We start from the raw sequence: 20,240 nt of genomic DNA, 5'->3' as shown, positions 1-20,240 counted from the left end.
TTGAATTGCAAACAGTAACTGAATCCACTTTGCCAGTGTCCAGTATATCTGGTACGTGTTAATGATTACCTATTGGCCTCCCATGTATTAAATTCAGAGTTAAAGTTTCATGTCCAATAATCTCCCTGAAGGAATTTCCCAAATCATGTTTGCTTACCTCATACAAATGAACTTGTTCTTGGGTTACAGCAAAGATCAATAATACGTTATTTTGCACCAGTTTATCAATGAGTTGTCCAATTGTTGGATATTCCTAAAATTGAACACAAAGATTTTAAGTATCTTCTTAACAAAAATATGTAAAATAAAGGAATATCTCTTTCAAAGATATCTTACTGAGTTTGGCATTTTCAATTCTCACAGGCATTACTGTGTCTATCACTCCAAGTAAACAAATACACAATTAGCATTATTTTCTTAATTGGTTTAGTAATTGTTTCCTAGCTATTGTAAGTTGATTTAATTCCTTAGAGTCGGTGCCTGTCAACGTGGTGTATTATGATCTGTCACTTCCAAGGAGATCACTAAATTTATCTAAAGACTTACAGTGTGTCATCTTTTCAAGGGTAGAGATACATGTCTTTTTCTAAGTGCCACTTGCCTGCAGGTAAATATTGGAGGGAATGTTAGAATTGAGAGAGGGACCATGACTATGATGAAGGTGAGGGAGGTGACTCTTGCAGCTCTGAAACTCTGACTGGAATTGGATGGGGCGGGATGAGGGTTGCGGAAGGACCAACCTGCTGAGGAAGCACACACTGCCACTCCTAAATCCCTCTGACTTGAGATATTCCTGTACCAGTTCTCCAATTTGGTCTTACTGCCTTTTTGATGTCACGAATTGGTTTTATGGGATGCTGCAATATTTTTACAGGGCAATTGAAAAGCCATTGTATTCAATTTACTTCTGTTCCATTGATACATTCATTCCTGAGTGATACAAGTACTTTAAAATATAAAGTCATTAATTATCATATTTGCAGATGACCTTTACTTTCCAAGCCTGGAAAACCTGGAGCACATTTGCCTGGCGTATGACTCCAAATGTGAATAATGTGTAAAAAAACCCTCAAATGAGGGAGTGGCCTGCAAACAAGGGAACTAAGAATACCATGTTGCTTATGACTGCAGTAAGCCAAAGTGCAGGAACACTGACGAATAAGCCTTCTTGCACACGAATGTGGTGTGTTCATATATTCTCAGCGCTTCCGGAATATTTTTGTCTTCAGCCACAAAATTAAAGTTGAGGGAAAAGTATAGTTTTGCCTAAGATACTCAGGTCAGTTACCCAACTGCAAATCTGGCTGTGTAATGCGTGCTTTCTATCCCATTTGGATTTTTATTAGTGGATATTAGCAGAATCCAGGTACTATCTATAAAGCTTTCTGAGTCTGACATTCTCAGTTTCTGTGTTTCAATTGCCCAAATATTAAGTATCCTTCAACCTTAAGCCTGAGGTCCTCCAACGCTGGTCCCTACTTATCTCCAGATGTTCTCCAAACTTTCAACTGCTGTGCCTGTGTAACCAGGATGGTACCACGTAGCCCTCCATAGGCGGGTGAATATGGTTTTCTATTTGATCCAGATCTTTTGGTTTAATTCTCACAATTATATTCTAAGTTCCTCAAGGCCAGGGATCATGTCCTGTTATTTTGCGGCCCCAGGAGCCTGGCCCAGTGCTGAGAGCATAGAAAGTGCTCAGAGGACCCGGGGGCTATGTTGCAGGCAGGGAAATAGCCCACGGCTCTGTGCATTGTAGCAACTTAATAAGAATCACTTGAACGTGTATTACAGGAGAAGGTCATATTAGGCAACAGGCAGTATTTGCTTCTGTGATCTTGCTTTTTTCTGAGATGTCTATTATGGGGCATTTGAATAGTTGCAAGAAAAAAGTAACAAAAAAGGGATCCACTTCTCACGGTTTATTACCCCTCATTGGCTAAAAGACAAAATGTGGCTACCCTCACTAATCCTTTAATATGGAAGGACAACCGATACAATTAAAAATATATAAATTTGGTGAACACTATTGATCAAAAGTTAGGTAGAAACAGCCATGTTGAAGTTTAGAAATTTAGGTCAAGAAATGATAGCAGATAATTCATGAACCATTAGATTTTTAAAACTAATAGCCAACGCTGTAGTAAGCGTTTCTGTACATTATCTCACTAAAGTCTTTTCTTTTTAGAGGATAGTTTTTCCAATCTGATATCAGAATCCTGGGTTCTCTTCCCTCTTTCTTTCTCTCACCTACACACACTTCTACAGCATTGTCATTTTCAAAAGTCACTTAAATTCTCTGTACCATTTTTTCCCCAAGTGTTAAATGGGGATAATATGACCTTTCCAGGTTTCTGCTTCATAATTCAATTCTATTTTTAGTGTGCTCCAGGCACTGTGCTGTCAGCAAATAGAGATAATAAACCAGTTCTGGTACTGAGGATGTATGTTAAAGACAGACAGAAACCAACAAGCACATTTTCATATGGCAATGGCCAAGAAGCCATCTATGTATAAAAGCCAGGGGAGAGATGATCGCTTTGGGGCCCAGTGGAGGTCAGACAGGGTCCTCCCCGTCCCCGGAGCAGTCATGATCAAGCTGGGTTTTAAAAGATCAGTAAGAGTTTCTCAGCAGCCTTGGAGGAAAGGGCATTGCAGACAGAGGGAAGGACACATGCACCAGCGTGGCAGCCTCACGTTCTGTTCAAGGGAAACAATTAGACACATAGGGTTCTGGTGAGGATCAAATGAGATCATGTACATCAAAAGAGCTCTGAAATTTTTACCTTGTTTTACAAAAGTCAAGTGTTTTTTCTTTTTTTTGAATGTCACGAGCATTTTTTAAATGACGAAAATAAGCCAGATTTAATAAGCACCAACCGAGCAGCACCTGACTAGTGGTTTCCCAGGGAGTCCCAGGGTCCATGAAAACATGGAATTATGGAGGCAGCATGACTCTGGGACCATCATTTGAAACAACTCCTAGGTGACTACTGTTCTGGTCTGAGCCTTCCTTTCCAGGGCTATGGTTCAAACAGAATGAGCTGACTGTATTATATTTTGCTGGCCTCGGGCTCTTTGAAAAATTGGGGAGGTTCTGGGATCATTCGTACTATAGCAAATCTGAACTTATCCCACATCGCCACCGCCCATCTGTGCTCTCGAGGGGACCTCTAAGGGCGATGAGGATGGAGAAAGGCCAATGTGTTAATCTCAAATCAGAAAATGTGCACTGCTTCTACCAAGGGTGGGTTACTCTGCTATGTATTACAGCAATTGTTGCTCCGTTCGCCTACTTGTAGCCCTGAAAACAGTGTAGAGTATAGGTTACACACCAAGACTGTTGACATGGAGTATTCATTCTTGCTGTCCAAGTGACAGAGCCCATCGTTAGGAATGACGATGCCTGCCAGTTTGCTGTCCATTCCAAAATGAGAATCGGCATCGCTCACAAAGACCAGGAGATGGAGGGAGTCATTACGCCAGCCAATTTTTTCCTGCAGTGAGAGAGAAGCATTTAGCTTGTATGGGAGAGGGGCGGACGTTTATTGAGAGTGGATCAGTTATGCTTGGACACATTCAGATTATTAAAATATATATTGCTGCTCGATCTATTTTAGACTGTTTCATCTATTGTGAGTTGGTAATATTAACATATTAAAAACATGAAATTCTGTGACCTTTGTTTTATCCTGGATTACATTTTCAGATGATTTATGCTTCAGAAAAAATGGTTCCACTACAATCAGTATCCAGTTGATCTTGACATTTACACAGTTAATTATTTTTACTGTCCAGTTTTCAATTTACCAGAAAAATGACAGAAGGGAGTGAGGGAGGTCATAGATTATCCCAAATCCAAGCTGAAGCAGAGCTAGTAAGAATGCAATACAGAATGGACCCGAAGTAAGCCTGTTTTATTAAAATTTCACCCAACCTGTAGGCATCTATTTCTCTTTCTACTGATATCATCCAAAAATTCTAAACATAATACAAGGATAAAAACTGCTTATCAAAGTATGACTGCAGAGTACTGTTAATTAAGATGGTCTGTTTTCTGTCTCTTTGCAGAGCTCTCCCCTTTAATTAAGATTAGTCAAGGAACTAGTTGGACAGAAGCTCATCGTAGCTGCCCCATGGTACCTTATCTTTTTCCTTCCTTCCTTAATTCTTTGGCCCTCCCACATTCTAGGACCTTCGGCCCTATCTGTTTCCTGATATTTTCCATGAAGACTGTCATCTGAAGACAGGGGAATCGTTCCCATGGGTATGAGTTTGATTGTCAAGGAGGAGAGGTACTCTTGCATTGTTGTAGAGACACTGTGGCTTCTGATGCTTATTTTGTTGTTCGAAACAATAGATAGCTGATCATATGTAGACGTTTATTCTGAATCAGAGCATTTTTACTTTTTTTTTGTTAATTGCTGTCTTTGTTTTTTTCTTTTTTTTCACCATGGTTGATTCAAAAACTAATGAATATGATTTGGATCTTTGAAAATTAATCATACATGACTATTCTTTTAACCAATTTTTCCCAACTGTACTACAATGTTATTAGACTATTTGAATATTAGGCATAAAAAATTGTCCCCATTTCAACATGATGGAATTAAAAAATGTACAAAATTTTAAGTATCTGTTGTAGAAATATGGTGATTAAAGGAAAGATAAAGTTAGCTAAGCTTTTCAAAGGAGATTTGTTCACAAGAGATGAAATTTGTGTCAACAGAATGAAACACTGCTCCCCTCAGCATACCTTACATACAGCAGCTTGCATAATTGCATCAAATCCACCTTCTGGGGTGTCAATATTAGCAGAAATTTTCTGATTCTTCACAATTTCATTGAATCTTTCTGCATCATTTGTCAACGGCAAAATGTGCTTGAATCCAAATGTAGGTAAACAAATGTATGGAATACTACTGCAAAAGGAAGATGTAAAATGTTCTTGAAATATGATGCAACACACAATGAATGGGTTTAATAGCCTAACAGCATTTCCTTCAATGAAGATGCATTTTTCTAAAGTGCCCGACTCCGTAACTTGGCTGTGAGTCTCACTGTTAAGGTTGTTTTCATCGTCTCCCACCCAGCCCTTCCAAATTGGCCACATTAGCTAACATTTAGAGCTTGCTGTGTGTCTTGCATTGGTTCAGACACAGAAAACAGATAATCAGGTGATCAGACTCCCCGTGTGTGTGTGTGTGTGTGTGTGTGTAATCACTACCTTCTATTGCCTCTCAACCAAAATCCACCATTAAGTTTACCTGATGACAACAATTCCTTTGTATTTTGATAGCTTAAACTGTCACCAAGGATGAGTCTCCCTGTAGCAAGACTGAGAGAGGAACCTGTCTACTCCGTCCTCTGCTCAGTCCTCCCTGCCCAGGGCCTGAAAATCAGAGCAAGGCTCTTGATTCTAGAGCCCAACTTTATTGTGATAGAACAGACTATTGTGGACAAGCCTGGGGTAAAACCACCACTAAAAACAGTTTACCTGTGAGGAAAATGCCATGTTAGGATGAGATCTGCCCTAAAGACATCACAGTAGAACAGAAATTGCTAATCCTGAATCAGCCACATTTTATTCTGAAAGCCAGCTAGTAGCTGTGCATGAGACTTTGGGCAAGTTACTCAACCCTTCTGAGCTTTAGGTTTTCCTTTGTAAAGTAGAGATAAATAACATAGAGCAGAGATTCTCAAAGTGCGGTCCCTGGACCAGCCACGTGAGCATCACATGGGAACTTGTTATAAATGCAAAATCTGGGGTATGACTCCGGACCTGCTGAATCGGAAATGTTAGGTGTGGACTCAGAGACCTGTGTTGAGCCAAGTCTTCCTGATGCATTCCAAAGTTTGAGAAACATAGGTGTAGAAGCACAGAGACAAAAAGGAGTAGCCCCCAGTGAGGCTGTGGTATGCTTCTGAGGAGAGCTGGCTGACTTAGGTGAGCATCTTTGCAAGTTCAACAGCCTGTCTTGTCAGCATACAAGGAGCTGATGCATCTTTGAGGAGTAGGCTCTTTTTCACCATAGTCATCTGCCTGAGGTATACAGTCAATTCTCATTATTTACAGATTCCATATCTTTGAAAATCCATATTGCTAAAATGTATTTGTAACTCCCAAATCAGTCCTTTCTCTGTCATTCGTGTACGTGCACAGAGTGACAAAAAAGCTGAGTCGGGCTTCCCTGGTGGCGCAGTGGTTAAGAATCTGACTGCCAACGCAGGGGACATGGGTTTGAGCCCTGGTCCGGGAAGATCCCACATGTCGCGGAGCAACCAAGCCCGTGCGCCACAACTACTGAGCCTGCGCTCTAGAGTCCACAGGGCACAGCTACTGAGGTCCATGCACCTGGAGCCCGTGCTCCGCAAGAGGAGAAGCCACCACAATGAGAAGCCCACGCACCATGGGGAAGAGTAGCCCCTGCTCGCCGCAACTAGAAAAAGCCCACGCACAGCAACGAAGACCCAATACAGCCAAAAAAAAAAAAGTTGAGTCACCTGATATGATACATATGTTTCCAGCTGAGGTCAAATAAGACAGCCTTCTTGTTCCAGCTGTCATACTGTAAACAAATGTCCTTTTTGTGGTCTATCTGGTGCCATGGTTTTTTTTTTTTTTTTTGCATTTTTGTGATTTTGGGGTAATTTTGCTGTTTAGAGTGGCCCCCAAGTGTAGTGTTGAAGTGCTGTCTGGTATTCCTAAGTGCAGGAAGACTTTGATGTGTCTTATGGGAAAAATACACATGTTAGCTAAACTTTATTCTGGCATGAGTTACAGTGCTGTTGGCTGCGATTTCAACATTAATAAATCCACAATATGTATTAAATAAGATGTCTTTAAATAGAAACACACAGAAAACAAAGTTATGTATTGCTCAGTTGGTGAAACGTGACCAGAGGCTCGTAGGAACCTAACCCTGTGTCTCCCCTAGGAGAGCATTCTCTAATGCAGTTGTTGAGGAGAATTTACAGAACAAGACTTCTGTAAATGATGAGAATCAACTATATATATATAAGTCAGAATGACTGTGGATTTGTTTACACTGAGAAATGAAGCTCTGCCAGAACCAGAATGCTGGTGTCTGCAAGGATAATCATTTACTTCCTGTCAGTAGACTTTCACAAAAAGTAGGTCATAATCTGATGCGTCCTCAGATTTCAGAACAAGGGGGGGTTAAAGGTGGCCAGCACCGAATGGTACAGTCTGAGATGTCCCATTTTCTTAATGAGGTATCTTTTATTTTCTAATGATTTTAAGAACTCTATCTCTAAATAGTATCAAACTTTTGTCTTTGTAGTTTGTTTTTAAGTTTTGTTTACAATGTTTTTGGATATATACCTTAAAAATTTTTATATAGTCGATTTTTTCCCTTCAAAGATGAATGTATTTTGAAATGTGAAATGAGGAATTAAAAAAAAAAAAGTTAACCTATTAAATGATAATAATGTAGCATTTGTCCTAATTGCTCCTGTAGTATTTAAAGCAGCTACAGGGTAGAAGAAAATGCCATTAGATTTAGAATAAAAAGACTAAATAGTTATCTATCTAGAATGAGGGTGATAATAATAGTTACTTCACAAGGTTGTTGTAAAAATTACATTAAAAGTATTTTATAAAAAGTATATAATTGTGTGAAGTGTACCATTGTCCCTGGAGCCCAACTAGTCTTGGAAATGTTTCGTTTAATCTTTTATTTGGGGGTGTTGGTTCACACTGTACAAAAATGGCATTTGAGAATCTTCTGGAGCCAGAGAACTAGTATTCCTATCTTTCGGTAAGAGATTTGCATTTTTGTTGGTTAGAATTATTTGCTATGTAGTTCTTACTAGAACTCTAATCTTTTGGAAAGGGGAATACATTTATTTAATTCAATAAACATATTCATGTGCTGGGAGATGAATGAAGCTAAAACAAAGCAGAATGTCAGAGCTGGGTCACACCAGAAAATTTTGACTGGAGGCTGCCTATTTTGGTCAAAGTTCTTCCTCCAACAAATGCTTATATTTGGTTGTTATTTTCTAAGATAGAAATTGAAGGAACTACTCATTGCTGAATAACTTGATTTTGAGTCCCTAGACAACAATAGATTTGCATTTAAAATGCATTCAAATTTAAAATTGTAAAACACAATATAAAAAGTGCTACTTATATTTTTATTAAAACTTTAAATAAAGTTCATAAAGTAAGACTATAATGATATATACTAAAAGGTTAACACCATCTTTTTTGAGTGGGATTAGAAATGATTTCCATTTTCTTCTTTTTGTCTGTATTCTCACTTGGGCTTGTTATTAAAAATTACATTATATACTCATATATGGTTTTTTGTGTGTACATATAGGAAATCTAAGCATTTCATGGTTCAGTTATCTCTTTTGCAAAACTACAATGAATTACTCACTTCAAGTCTTCAAAAATAAAACAAAACACCAAATCAAACGTGAAATGATGTTAAAAAAAAATCCCTCAAAATGTTCGATGGAGAAAATTTTATCTTTGTGCTGTTAAATATTTTTAAATGCATATTACAATTCATTACAAATAGGAAAATGGAGAAAATATGATTTTTCTTGATGTTTCTTAGAGAGCAGCATAAGAGAAACTTCTTTCAAAAACGTAAACCATTCAGGCTTCTTACGTGGTGAAACAAGTTTTAGTGACTTTCCATCTAACGAAGATAAAGAACGCAAGCTACTTCAAAAAGCACTAGAGACTAGATTAAAACTGAGGTTTTAAAAGTGTGGTGTGCAGACCCACAGAGGTCCCTGACACCTTTTCAGAGAGTTTTTCAGGTCAAACATATTTCATAATAATAAGAGATGTTATTTGTCTTTTTCACTGATGATGCAAAGCAATGGTGAATAAAACTGCTGGTGCCTTAGCACAGATCAAGGCAGTGGCACCAAACTGCCTAGTATTCCTTATAATTTTTTTTTAAATGCTAGTTTCACTTGATTGTCCTTGACGAAGCAGTAAAAGATATTAATTTTATTAAGTCTACACCCTTGGATACGTGTTTTTAAAAAATATTTCTGTGTGACCACATGGGGAATATGCATACAGCATTACTGCTGCACATTGAAATACATGTTTATAGTGGAAAAACACTTGCGGTTGTTTGAACTGAACTGGCCTATTTTATGGAACAATCATTTGATCTGAAAGCCAAACTATCATTCCAACTTAAGTTTTTGGCAGACATATTCTTAAAAATGAAGAAAGTAAGCCTGCTACTTCCAGGAAAACGACTATCAGTATTTGTTGCCAATGCTGAAATCTGAAGTAACTAGAAAATTAGAACTTCAGAAAATTATCATCTGCCACCCATGGCTTAACGGCTTCCCAATACTTCAAGATTTATCTGATGGGATTAATGATGATATTAACAAATATGATTTTTTTAGATATTATATCATGAAATTTGGCAGATCTACATAACTCACTGAAACTTCATTTTCCAAATGATCAGAGCGTTATATTACAAAACCACATGCACACACACACACAACACACACACACACACACACCAGTAAAAGAGCGATTCAAAGTGCAAAACAGACCAATGGTTTTTAATGTAACAAAATATGAAGTTCATTGATATTTTTTCAGATTCCACATTGAAAATAAATTTACCTCTTGTACAGTTTGAATGTAATATCAAAGAAGAATGTCTACAGTTATTGGAAAAATCTATTAACTGCTTCTCCCTTTTCCAACTATATATCTGTGTGAAGTTTGACTTTCTTCATGGAATTCAACCAAAACAAAGTATTACAACAGATTAAACGGAGAAGCAGGTATGAGAAGCCAGTTGTCTTCTTTTAAATCAGATATTTTAAGAGATTTGTAAAAATGTAAAATAGTGCCACTCATCTTGTTAACTTTTGTTCTGTTTTGGAAAATGTAGTTATTATTCCTAAAGGTGTGTTATTATAGTAATATGCAGTGTATTTTTCATTGTAATTATTAAATAAATTGATAAATAATTATTTTTATATTTTCTTAGTTTTACATTCTAAGACACTGAATATTGATAGATATAAAGCTCTTTTGGACGTCTTAATTTTTAAGAGTGTAAGAGAGTCCTGAGATCTAAAAGTTTGAGGACCATTAGACAAAAATAACTAGAGAAAATAAGTGTTAATGAGAGAAAAAAAATTAAAACTGGTTTTGAATGTCTGTTATGTTCTGAGCCTATTCAGCTCTCACGATTAGCCCAGGAAGTGAATATTATTATCCTCATTTATAAATGAAGAGATGGGAGCTCCAAGGTTATGATTTAAGCCCAGGTCTGGAAAACGCCATGCTCTTTTCTCTTACCTCTCATTGCCTTTGTACTAAAGAACATTTTATTCCATAATTATAAGGTTTGAATTGATCAAAGGATTGACTTCTGTGTTTGGTGTTTGGGTTCTTGGTGTGTAAATGTGTGGCGAGTGGAATCTGGACAGAGAAACTGGGAGAATTAAGGGCGTGATTAGAAAGGAAAACATATAATGTTGCAGCAAAAAAGAACTCGTTATTTATAACTTTAGCTAATGGTAAATTTTGCCAACAAGAATAAAAGAAAAACTTCTATGAAATAGGAAGATGCTGACCTTTCAAGAGCTCAAATATGTGATCCTCCTTTGGGTTCCCGTTCACCGAACCCTGGGCAGTGCTCTGGCCTCCCTTTACCCCACTCTGTTGGTGTTGATAGTAGGTACCACCTACTGAGAGCTTCATGGTCAAGCCCAATATCAAATGCTTCCTTTCATTACCTCACCCACTCCTTACAACCCCTCTGTGTGATCGGTATTATTATTCCAAACTAAAGCTCTGAGAAGTGAAGCGGTTTCCCTAAGGTGACATTATGAGTGAGCAGATGAATGGTTACCTGGTAACATGGGTGTATTCAAGGGATCAATGGAACAGAATAGAACGTCCAGAATTAGACACACATACAGTCAATTGCTTTTTAACAAAGGCATCAAGATAATTCAATGGGGAAAGGAAAATCCTGCTTAACAAATAGTGCTGAAACAATTGGATAGTTGCATGTAAACAAAAGATAGACCTAGACATTTTCCTCATTCCAAACAGAAACGCTAATTTGAGATCATAGACCTAAGTGTAAAAGCTTCAACCACAAAGCTTCTAGAAGAAAACAGAGGAGGAATCTTTGAGACATTAGGATAGGCAAAGATGTCTCAGGACAAAAAAATACACTAATCATAAAGCTAAAAATTGATTAACTGGACTTCATCGAAATTAAAAACTTGCTTGACCAAAGACATTGATAGAAAAATAAAAATACAATCCACTGCCTGGGAGGGTATATCTGCAAAATATATTTGACAAAGAACTTTTGTCCAAATATACAAAGAACCTATACAATACAATATTAAGAAGAAAATCTAATTTTTAAAAATAGGAAAAATATTTGAAAAGATATTTCACAAAATAAGATATGAGAATGGGAAAAAAATACATGAAAAGATGTTCCACATCATTTGTCATTAGAGAAATGCAAAGTAAAGCTACAATGAGATACACACCTATTAGAATGGTTAAAACTAAAAAGACTGAAATTACCAAGTATTAACAAGGATTTGAAATAAATGGAACCCTCACACATTGCTGATGGAAATGCAGAATGGTACATGCACTTTGGAAAACAATTTGATGGTTTCTTAAAAAAATTAAAACTATACTTATCATACAATTCAGCAATTCTAATTCTAGGTATCTATGCAAGAGAAACAAAAACATACATCCACACAAAGACTTATATGCAAATGATCATAGCAGTATTTTTTCATGATCACCAGAAATTGGGAAACAACCCAAATGTCCATCAATAGATGAATAAATAAAGTGTAGTATAATAAATTCATACAAGGGACTATTACTTAAAACAAAAAGGAACAAACTACTGGTGAACACAAAATCAGGGAAGAATCTCGAAAACATTATGTTGAGCAAAAGAGCCAGGCACAAAAGGTATATACCATTTTTTCCATTCATATGAAATCCAAGAATAGGCAAAATCAATCTAACTGATAGAAATCAGAAAGTGGTTGCCTCTGGGGAAGCAGAACTGACTGAAATGGGGCATAAGGAAACTTTGTGTGGTGATGGAAATATTCCATGTCATGTTTTAAGTGGTGCTTACATTGGTATATTCAACTGTCAAAACTCATGAAACTGAACATTTCTGCTGTGTGTATTTTAGTACCTGTCAATTATACCTCAAGAAGGGGGGTTGGGAACAGATATTATCTCTGATATTTGCAACCAAACACAATTCCTAAGAGTTGCAATCAGTGATGAATTCTTTTCAAGGTCAAAATATTTTTTGGGCTTCCCTGGTGGCGCAGTGGTTGAGAGTCCGCCTGCCGATGCAGGGGACACGGGTTCGTGCCCTGGTCTGGGAAGATCCCACATGCCGCGGAGTGGCTAGGCCCGTGAGCCACGGCCGCTGAGCCTGCGCGTCCGGAGCCTGTGCTCCGCAACGGGAGAGGCCACAACAGTGAGAGGCCTGCGTACCGCAAAAAAAAAAAAAATATATATATATATATATATATTTTTTTTTTTTTTTTTTTTTCTTTTTGCTGTCAGATTCTAGTTGGGAACCGCATTGAAATGTCTTAAAACGATACTATAAAAACTGTCTTCTATAGAGATTGATTCCTTGGGTGTATACTAGTGTTCAAAGTCAGTGTACGTTTGGAAAGCCATTTCACGTGTATACTATATTTATAGGAGTAAAGGGCTTGGCTTTGGACAAGCCCAGATCTTGGTACAGATCACTGATTAGTTAGGTGGCCTCAGGCAAATTACTAACCTCTCAGAGCCTCTGTTACTTCCTCTGAGTGTAGGGATGATGAAGCCTGCTTTGACCTGAAGCTATTATGAAGATTGAATGAGGTCATCTATGTAAAATCTTTAGCATAGGGTCTGACACAGAGCAAATGGAAGCTCTTTTTCAATAGAAGGATATCAAATAATTTTATTTTGACCATGTCGTTGATATGTACAGGTAAGTCATCTCAAAGCAACTTGCCCTTGATCATCACCTGGATAATACATGGTTTTAGTAGCCGATCAGAGCATATTATAATGGAGTCATTGCTTAATTTCCTAATGAATTTGACAACAGTGAAGGCTACAAAGGGCTTTTCCAAGCGATAAGAGAAATTCACATCTCCCGAAGTATATCAGAGGTAGCTACAAAAGCTGTTATTTTGGCTGCAATCATTGGAGTGGAGACATATACTCTGAGAAAGTGTGGGTTACTGTCAAATAGCCTCAGAGAGTGGTGGTCATTGAGGATAGAAGGCCTCTGAGGGGCTGGGGAAGGGCTCAGCCCAGTGGAACCTGCAGTGAAAGACTTGGTCCGCTTGTCTGCAGAGCACAAAGCCAAATTTGTCACAGACTGACCTCCGCAGCGAGACAGATGCTGCAGATGCTGTGAGGACCCAAGCTAGAACCAGGTATTAAGTTGACTTCCCCTTGGCTCTGAAAACCTAGGCAACTGAGAGCTGCAGAGATCCAACCGGATGGGAGGGAACTGCCAGGCACTTAGCAAGCTCCTACAGCTCAGAGCAGGGCCAGCTCTACAGGAAATCAGTGTTCAAAGATGGCAGAAAATCATTTACTTACCTGCAAGGGTTGGCGATTTCTTCTGGTGTTGTTTTCATAAAAGGGGAGATGGGTTTTTCTACAAAAGAGCCGAAGCCCAGTCTAAAGTTGCTGGTTAATTTAGACATCTCCTTGGAAAGCAGGGAGCCTAGCTCTTTGATTGTGTTGAGGTCATCATCCATGGAGGCCGAGAGGTCCATGAGGTAATACAAGTCCACCGGGTAATCCTCGGTCTGGCGAACTTGAACTTGCAGAGTCTGTTCACTGCCTGCGACACCCCCGCAAGAAAAGCAAATCATAAAAACACATGGAGACTTCTTTGTGACTAGGCAATCCCTGCCTGTTTCATTTCAATAAGAACTTACTGAAGATACTTACAAATTCATACACTGTGTGGTAAAGTTTATACATGAACACATCCATGAAAATCTTTCAGCCGTGAATTTAGAGTAACTGAAGGAGGTGAAAGTTAGGATATTTTATATCTCCTTGGGAGAACTAGCATCCATTTAGATGGAAGATAAGCTGAATTTTTTTTTGTGTGTGTGGGTTTAGAAAAGAAGAAAATAAAGAGGAGTTTAAAGCTACATTACAACCCTTGAAGAAATGTGAGGTAAGCCTTAGCAACATTTGAGTAATTCAGATGGTTACTATTAGATAAGGCTCTTTTTGGTAACACATTTGGAGTGCAAAGTGACCAATGTGAATAAAGAAAAGTGTTAGCCTAGCAACTCTCTATTTCCTTAAGAATGGGAAATCTGAGTCATCACAAACAATGATATGTAATATGGTACAAGGTGTATTAATGGAATAACAGTATTACGACATGTGATGTTAGATTTATTTACATGAGCCAGTGAGTGTATAAATCATAACATACCTGGTCTCAGTTTAAGAGCCAAGTTTTGAGGGGCAATCTGAACGATGCTGGAACTATTTTTCTGTCTGCCTACACTGAGAGGCTTATTTATAAGTATTTCTACTTGGGAGACAGGGTTTTCGATGAAGGTTAGTTGACATCCTTTAGCTAAAAGATTTGCTGGAGTATCACACCTTTCTCCAACTCCCGATAGATGGGTAAAATTCTAAAAAAAAAAAAAAAAAACAATAAAGAGAAAAAGATGACAATAAAGACAAAAAAAGAAGACATTTCTTACGATTACTTTTTGCTTGCTTTCTAGTTAGGCATCTTGTCATAGTATACCATATCCCCACATGCCTGACATTGATTGTAGGTCTTAAGTTATAGCAGAATAACCAGAGAATTCTGCCAGTAAAATTGGAATTTCCTTTAATTATATTCAAGAGAATTCACTTAACAGCTTTCATTTTTTTCCTTTTCTTTTCTTTTCTTTCTTTCTTTTTTTTTTAATGCTCACTCCTTTACAACGTTTCCTGTGCTGTGACCAGATCCTTGAAATAGCTGGGTCATAGAGTTGACATCATCGTGTGAATTATCTGTTCAGGATAACCTGTAGGTTTGTGGAATCCTGGGACTGTCCAGACTCTCAGTGTGTCTATTACCAAATCCAGTGACAAAGAGCTTTTTCTGTGGCTTCCTAAAGGGCAAAGATTGTGACATCTCCCTATCTACTCTCTGTCCCAGTTTAATTTATGGATATATTTACCCTTCTATTACAGTATTACTTCACTAAAGTTGACCTCTTGGGGACTTTAAACTCAGGGTCTTAAAGTGTTCCAGTTTAAGGTCTTTTAGAAATTTCTCCAACATTTGGATGTGGGGAAGGGAAGGGAAAGAGAAATTGTGTAAAAGACTGCTTTTCTGTGTAGGACTCAGGAGTTTCCCAGTTCCCCTCTGATCCACCTGGGTATCTGGAGGCAGTGAGATGAAGTGTTTTCAGGCAGAAGTGTGGCCATCCAACCCTGGAACACCCAGAACAGAGAGATGCAGTTGAGAGATAAACACCTATCTCACCTAATAGCCACGGCTGCTGTAGAGCAGCTGAGGCTCTGGGCAAGGTTGATCTTGGGGCCCGTTGATTCTCATACTTGGAGAGAAGAAAACCAAGCTCATATTGTTTTTCCTCATTCAGAATTCTAAACCACTCTTCCTGTTTCACCAACTAAGAAAGTTACATTTCTTTGGAAATTGATTTTTTTGAGAATATAATGTGTTATCTATCATCAAGCCATGTGTATATTTGAGGCCTTAGAGAGAGGTAGCAAATTCTGTAACTTCCCATGATGCGTCCAAAGCAAACCGTGGCTTGACAAGACCTCAGAATCCTTCTTAACACAGTGTCACTGCTACCACCTGTAATCACTCTGTCTGTCAAAAGGTCAGAGGCAGTGTTAACCCTGGAACCTATTTACTATCTGCTCTAAGCAGAAGCCTAATTTACTTTTTGCTCCAGCTGTCTCTACTGATATCACTACTTCTAACTTCTACTATTTGTTATATCAGTGTGACCTCTCAGAATAAACTGGCCTTCAAATTTGATGGAAATTTGACTACGGAGTATTATCCACAAGCAAAGCTATCCATAGTAACTTAAAAGCCTCTCTTCAATAAGTGCTAATGAAGAACGTAAGTGAAAATTCTAGAGATGGGTATTTTGTTAGACTGATTTGTTGTTTTATGTCTCTATCATGAAACTAACATTGACTTCTTCAGAGAGTCAATGTCAAAAAATGTGGGGTTTTCGCTCTTTGTATATTCCCAAACCTTCTTTTGATACGTGAGCTCCAAATGGCATAACTGTCTGCCCTTCTGCTTGAGCCCCCTCAGCAGAGGCGATAGCGGGGGAGTGAGCTGTGTCTGTGCTCCGGTCTACGAGCCCCTCCACGGACACATGTAACCGAAATGTGGGTTTTAACAGTGACAGCCTGGACCTGAGTTAGGCGACCAGGTTTGTTCCCCTTGAACATGCTACTCAATTCTTGCTGAACTTGGCATTCGTATGGTTGGATTTGTGTTTAGATTCTCTTTATGAGATTCAGCAGAGAACTGCTTTCATTCCAGAAAGAGCTAAGGCAGCTCCTTCTTACCAGGAATCATTTACAGTTTGCCTAGTCGTGTCACAGGAGACACTGATTCTGGACGGCTTGTTATACATTCCCCAATCCCCTTCTGCTACCTTCACGTAGTTTTCAGTTTGATCAGATAAGGAATGTCTGTTTCGGGTTTTGTCATCAGTGCGGTACAGAGTCACCAAGCTCGCATAGTTTTTAAAAGAACTGGATAATGTCTGAACAGTAAAGTTTACCCCAAGCCTAGAACACTTCTCTCAGATCCTAGTAATGATTCAGAAGGGATGCTGGTCCACAGATGGAATACAACTATGATATTGAAATCAAATGTATGTTTGAAAATTATCAACTTCATGATCTCTGGTTACCCAGAGCCTCAGCATTTTACATGTAAGCAATTAGAAATGGCTTTAACATCAGAGGAGGCATCAGGTTAAATAAAGAATCTTGAGTTACGTATATTTCAGAACACTTTGACATTCACTCTGTCCTCAAATTGCTTTTGAATGTAATCACACGAAGGACACTTGGAATCACAAACGCTTACATTTTCCTTTCCTGATCTGTTTTACTTCTATAACCCTAGAGAAAGCAGGAAGCTATCAGAACACTCAAGGATGGAATTACTGTAAATGTAAGTGCATTTTTTACACACAGGCTGAGGTCATTTGTTTTACCTCCTGAGAACACCAGGCACACTGAGGTCCGATGAGTAAGCAGTCCTCACAGGTCTCTGCATCCCCCATGGAACAGCCACCTGTTTTTAAACCCAGCAAAACACAAGGGATTCAGCACACTCTCTGCCACTCCATTCACGAGATCTATGGCTCTTAAGGTACTTGAACAAAACAATACCAAAGTTCATTTCTTAGTCTTCAAAGATCAGTCCTCAAGACGAGAGCAATCCATAGTAAACTTCATATTTTACATCTATCACGTTGAAAGCAGGCATGTCTTAGTAGCCAAAAATAATCACGCTCTTTTTTCTTAAAATATGAAAATATCTTAACGTTCACAAATACAGGATCATCATATTTATCGTCTTCATTCAGTATCATCCCCCTTTAACTTTTTAAAAATTATTCATACCCATTAAAGAACGCTTCTCTCTTAAATGTACTGTATTTTTATTTAAAAACTAAGTCCCTTTTCTCTCTCAAGGTTATCACTCTCAAGTGGAAGGCCCTGTTGTATAATAAGGTAGCTAGAAAAGTTACCAAAATGGTTGTCACAAGAGTATTAAGAAGTCCTCTTGTGCAGTAGTGCTGTTTAATTCTCTTATTAAGGTGCCCATGCAACCTTTGTATTTATTTATCTTAAGCCCGGAGCGTTTGCTGTGGGAACAGCCTTGCGGCTGCCTGTAATTTGTTAAAGTGTTCGTTCAATGGCAAAAGAGCAATTGAACAGATCCAATAAAAAATGACTTCTGATCTAGTTTCTGAATCACACGGCAGGTTTGTCAAGCACACTACGAAAGCAATATATTGGAGAGCTAAAGTCTTACCTTGTACGTGATCATTCCTTCCTAGAAATAGAAAGAACAGGCAAAGCAGTTCAATCCCCATCCGTTTCAGTTCTCGCTGTGCAGACAGATTAAAAAATGAATTACCTTCAACATTACAAGACTAAAGCTGAACATCGTTAAAAGTCTTTCTTTCTTGAAGTGTAAAATTGTAAATACTACTTACACTGCTTTGAAAAGCAACTTGAGATGTAAATAAAAAAGTTTTCATTAAGACTGAAATGAAAACAGAAGCTACCTGGACAGGTAAAGAAGAAAAGCTGTGCTTAAGAGCAACTTCAGCATGATTTACTTCCTTGTTCTCCTTATAAGGAAGGCAGGTGTACAATCACCAAGAAGGTGGGGAAAATTCATTCAGTAGAAATTTTTGTGTAAATTCTATTAGTCTCTCTGCATCCTAGAGAAAGTTGACACCTTTAGTAAAATATTGATCGATGAACTGTCAAAAGAGCAATTGAAATATGATCTAAAGTTGTTTCTAAAATAATTATAATTTAAGGTAAACAATAAAGATGATAAATAAAACGCAAATATGTAAGTTATGTATAAGGAGGGTTTAAAAAATGAGCTAAAGGAAAATACCTGAGATTTTTATGTTCCATTGTTAAATCCTTTCAGAGAATTGAGATGAACTCTGAAAAATAAAAATCATTATTTTATAATTTAGAAGGCAGTCTAGGGAAAGCAAAATACTGTGTTCCCTTGTTTTTTAATTTGGATGAAAGATATTTTTCCATAAGTATAAAATTCCTATTTAAATGCATTATTAGAAAAAATATAATATTTCAAAATTAGTCTCAGACAATAACAATGGAAACAGAAACAATGGAGTCCAAGATACTGAATCCCTCTCCTCCGCATAGCGACCAAGTTCTCTTTCTCATGTACGGTCCCTGCTCCCAGCTCACTACTTGGCACATAGAAGATATTTATTTGTTGAACAGAAAAGTGACACTTTAAAATACAACAATCTATGGCTAATTTCAGGAGTTTGATTATGAATTTTTCCTAATATTTTCCAGACAGTGTTTGGGGTTTGCAGATACTGCAAACAAATCTTTATTTCGTTGCTCTCCAAACTGCTTGACCTTAGACAGGCTTCTTTGTGGCTTGCTTATGTCCTGGGAGATTATCTTTTAAAGGTATATTTCTAGGCAAGCATGTGAAACTTGTGAAGAGAGAAAACTAATTATAGTCTGCTCAGGTTCTTCTCAGAAAGCTATGTTCAATTTTGCACTCCATCATACACAGGAATCTGCAAGAACATGGCAAGAATCCTTCAGAGAGAAACCAGAATTATTAAAGACTTGAGAGGATACCTTTTGGGAGAAAAATACGTTATATGAAATCAGTTGATTTAGGTTGAAGAAGAAAGATTAAGGCACAGATATCTGTGTCCCTCATATTACCTCTGGTTAATACTGGTATCCTGTATTAGCTGTCATTCATGTATTCATTCATTCATCCATTATTCAATAAATATTTATTGAGCGTCTACTTTGTGTTAAGTATTGTTCTAGAAGCAGAGGATATGTCAGTGAACAAAGCCAAGCTCTTGGCCTGTGAAGTATATATTCTAGGCTGGGGAACAGACAGATTCTTAAAATCAGGCTGTCCTAAGGGCTATGAAAAATGATAAATCTGGGTTCAAGAGGAAAGAGGGGGGCTTCCCTGGTGGCACAGTGGTTGAGAGTCCGCCTGCCGATGCAGGGAACACGGGTTCGTGCCCCGGTCTGGGAGGATCCCACATGCCGCGGAGCGGCTGGGCCCGTGAGCCGTGGCCGCTGGGCCTGCGCGTCCGGAGCCTGTGCTCCGCAGCGGAAGAGGCCACAGCAGTGAGAGGCCTGCATACCGCAAAAAAAAAAAAAAAAAAAAAAAAAGGAAAGAGGGGTAGGAAGGGTGTGTTGTTTTACTAGCCTACGTACAGACTTCCACCCCAGCCCCAAAATCCTAGTTGTGCTGCTTTGTTTCCTATCTGTCCTCAGTCACAGCCCCTGTGATGTGCACTCCCTCCCCTACCTCCAAGGCTGAGCACACACCATTTGTGCTGTCTGGAGGCGTGTGCTTCTTCCTCATTCTTCTCACTTGGCTGACTCA

At 38.3% G+C, this 20,240-nt stretch overlaps 1 protein-coding gene across 6 annotated transcripts in view; it reads right to left on the bottom strand.

Annotated features, from left to right (window-relative positions):
* ITGB6 (integrin subunit beta 6) overlaps positions 1-18,201 on the bottom strand; it is a 67,644-nt gene extending 49,443 nt beyond the window's left edge. The window contains exons 1-7 of one of the 6 annotated variants that reach the window (XM_060301496.2): positions 18,126-18,201; positions 17,299-17,378; positions 14,511-14,715; positions 13,652-13,898; positions 4,757-4,922; positions 3,336-3,497; positions 158-253 (exon numbers count right to left, since the gene is read on the bottom strand). In XM_060301496.2, coding sequence (XP_060157479.1) covers positions 158-253; positions 3,336-3,497; positions 4,757-4,922; positions 13,652-13,898; positions 14,511-14,715; positions 17,299-17,378; positions 18,126-18,186 — 1,017 coding nt within the window. In that variant the 5' untranslated portion in view covers positions 18,187-18,201. Of the gene's footprint in view, positions 1-157; positions 254-3,335; positions 3,498-4,756; positions 4,923-13,651; positions 13,899-14,506; positions 14,716-17,298; positions 17,379-18,125 lie in introns of all 6 variants that reach the window. The other 5 variants (XM_060301497.2, XM_070045858.1, XM_070045856.1 and 2 more) reach the window with 5 other exon arrangements.
* Positions 18,202-20,240: the final 2,039 nt, after the last annotated feature.

This window comes from Globicephala melas, chromosome 7 (assembly GCF_963455315.2).
Source record: "Globicephala melas chromosome 7, mGloMel1.2, whole genome shotgun sequence".
In the NCBI taxonomy this organism is placed as follows: Eukaryota; Metazoa; Chordata; class Mammalia; order Artiodactyla; family Delphinidae; genus Globicephala; species Globicephala melas.
This window is presented reverse-complemented; position numbering and strand designations above follow the sequence as displayed.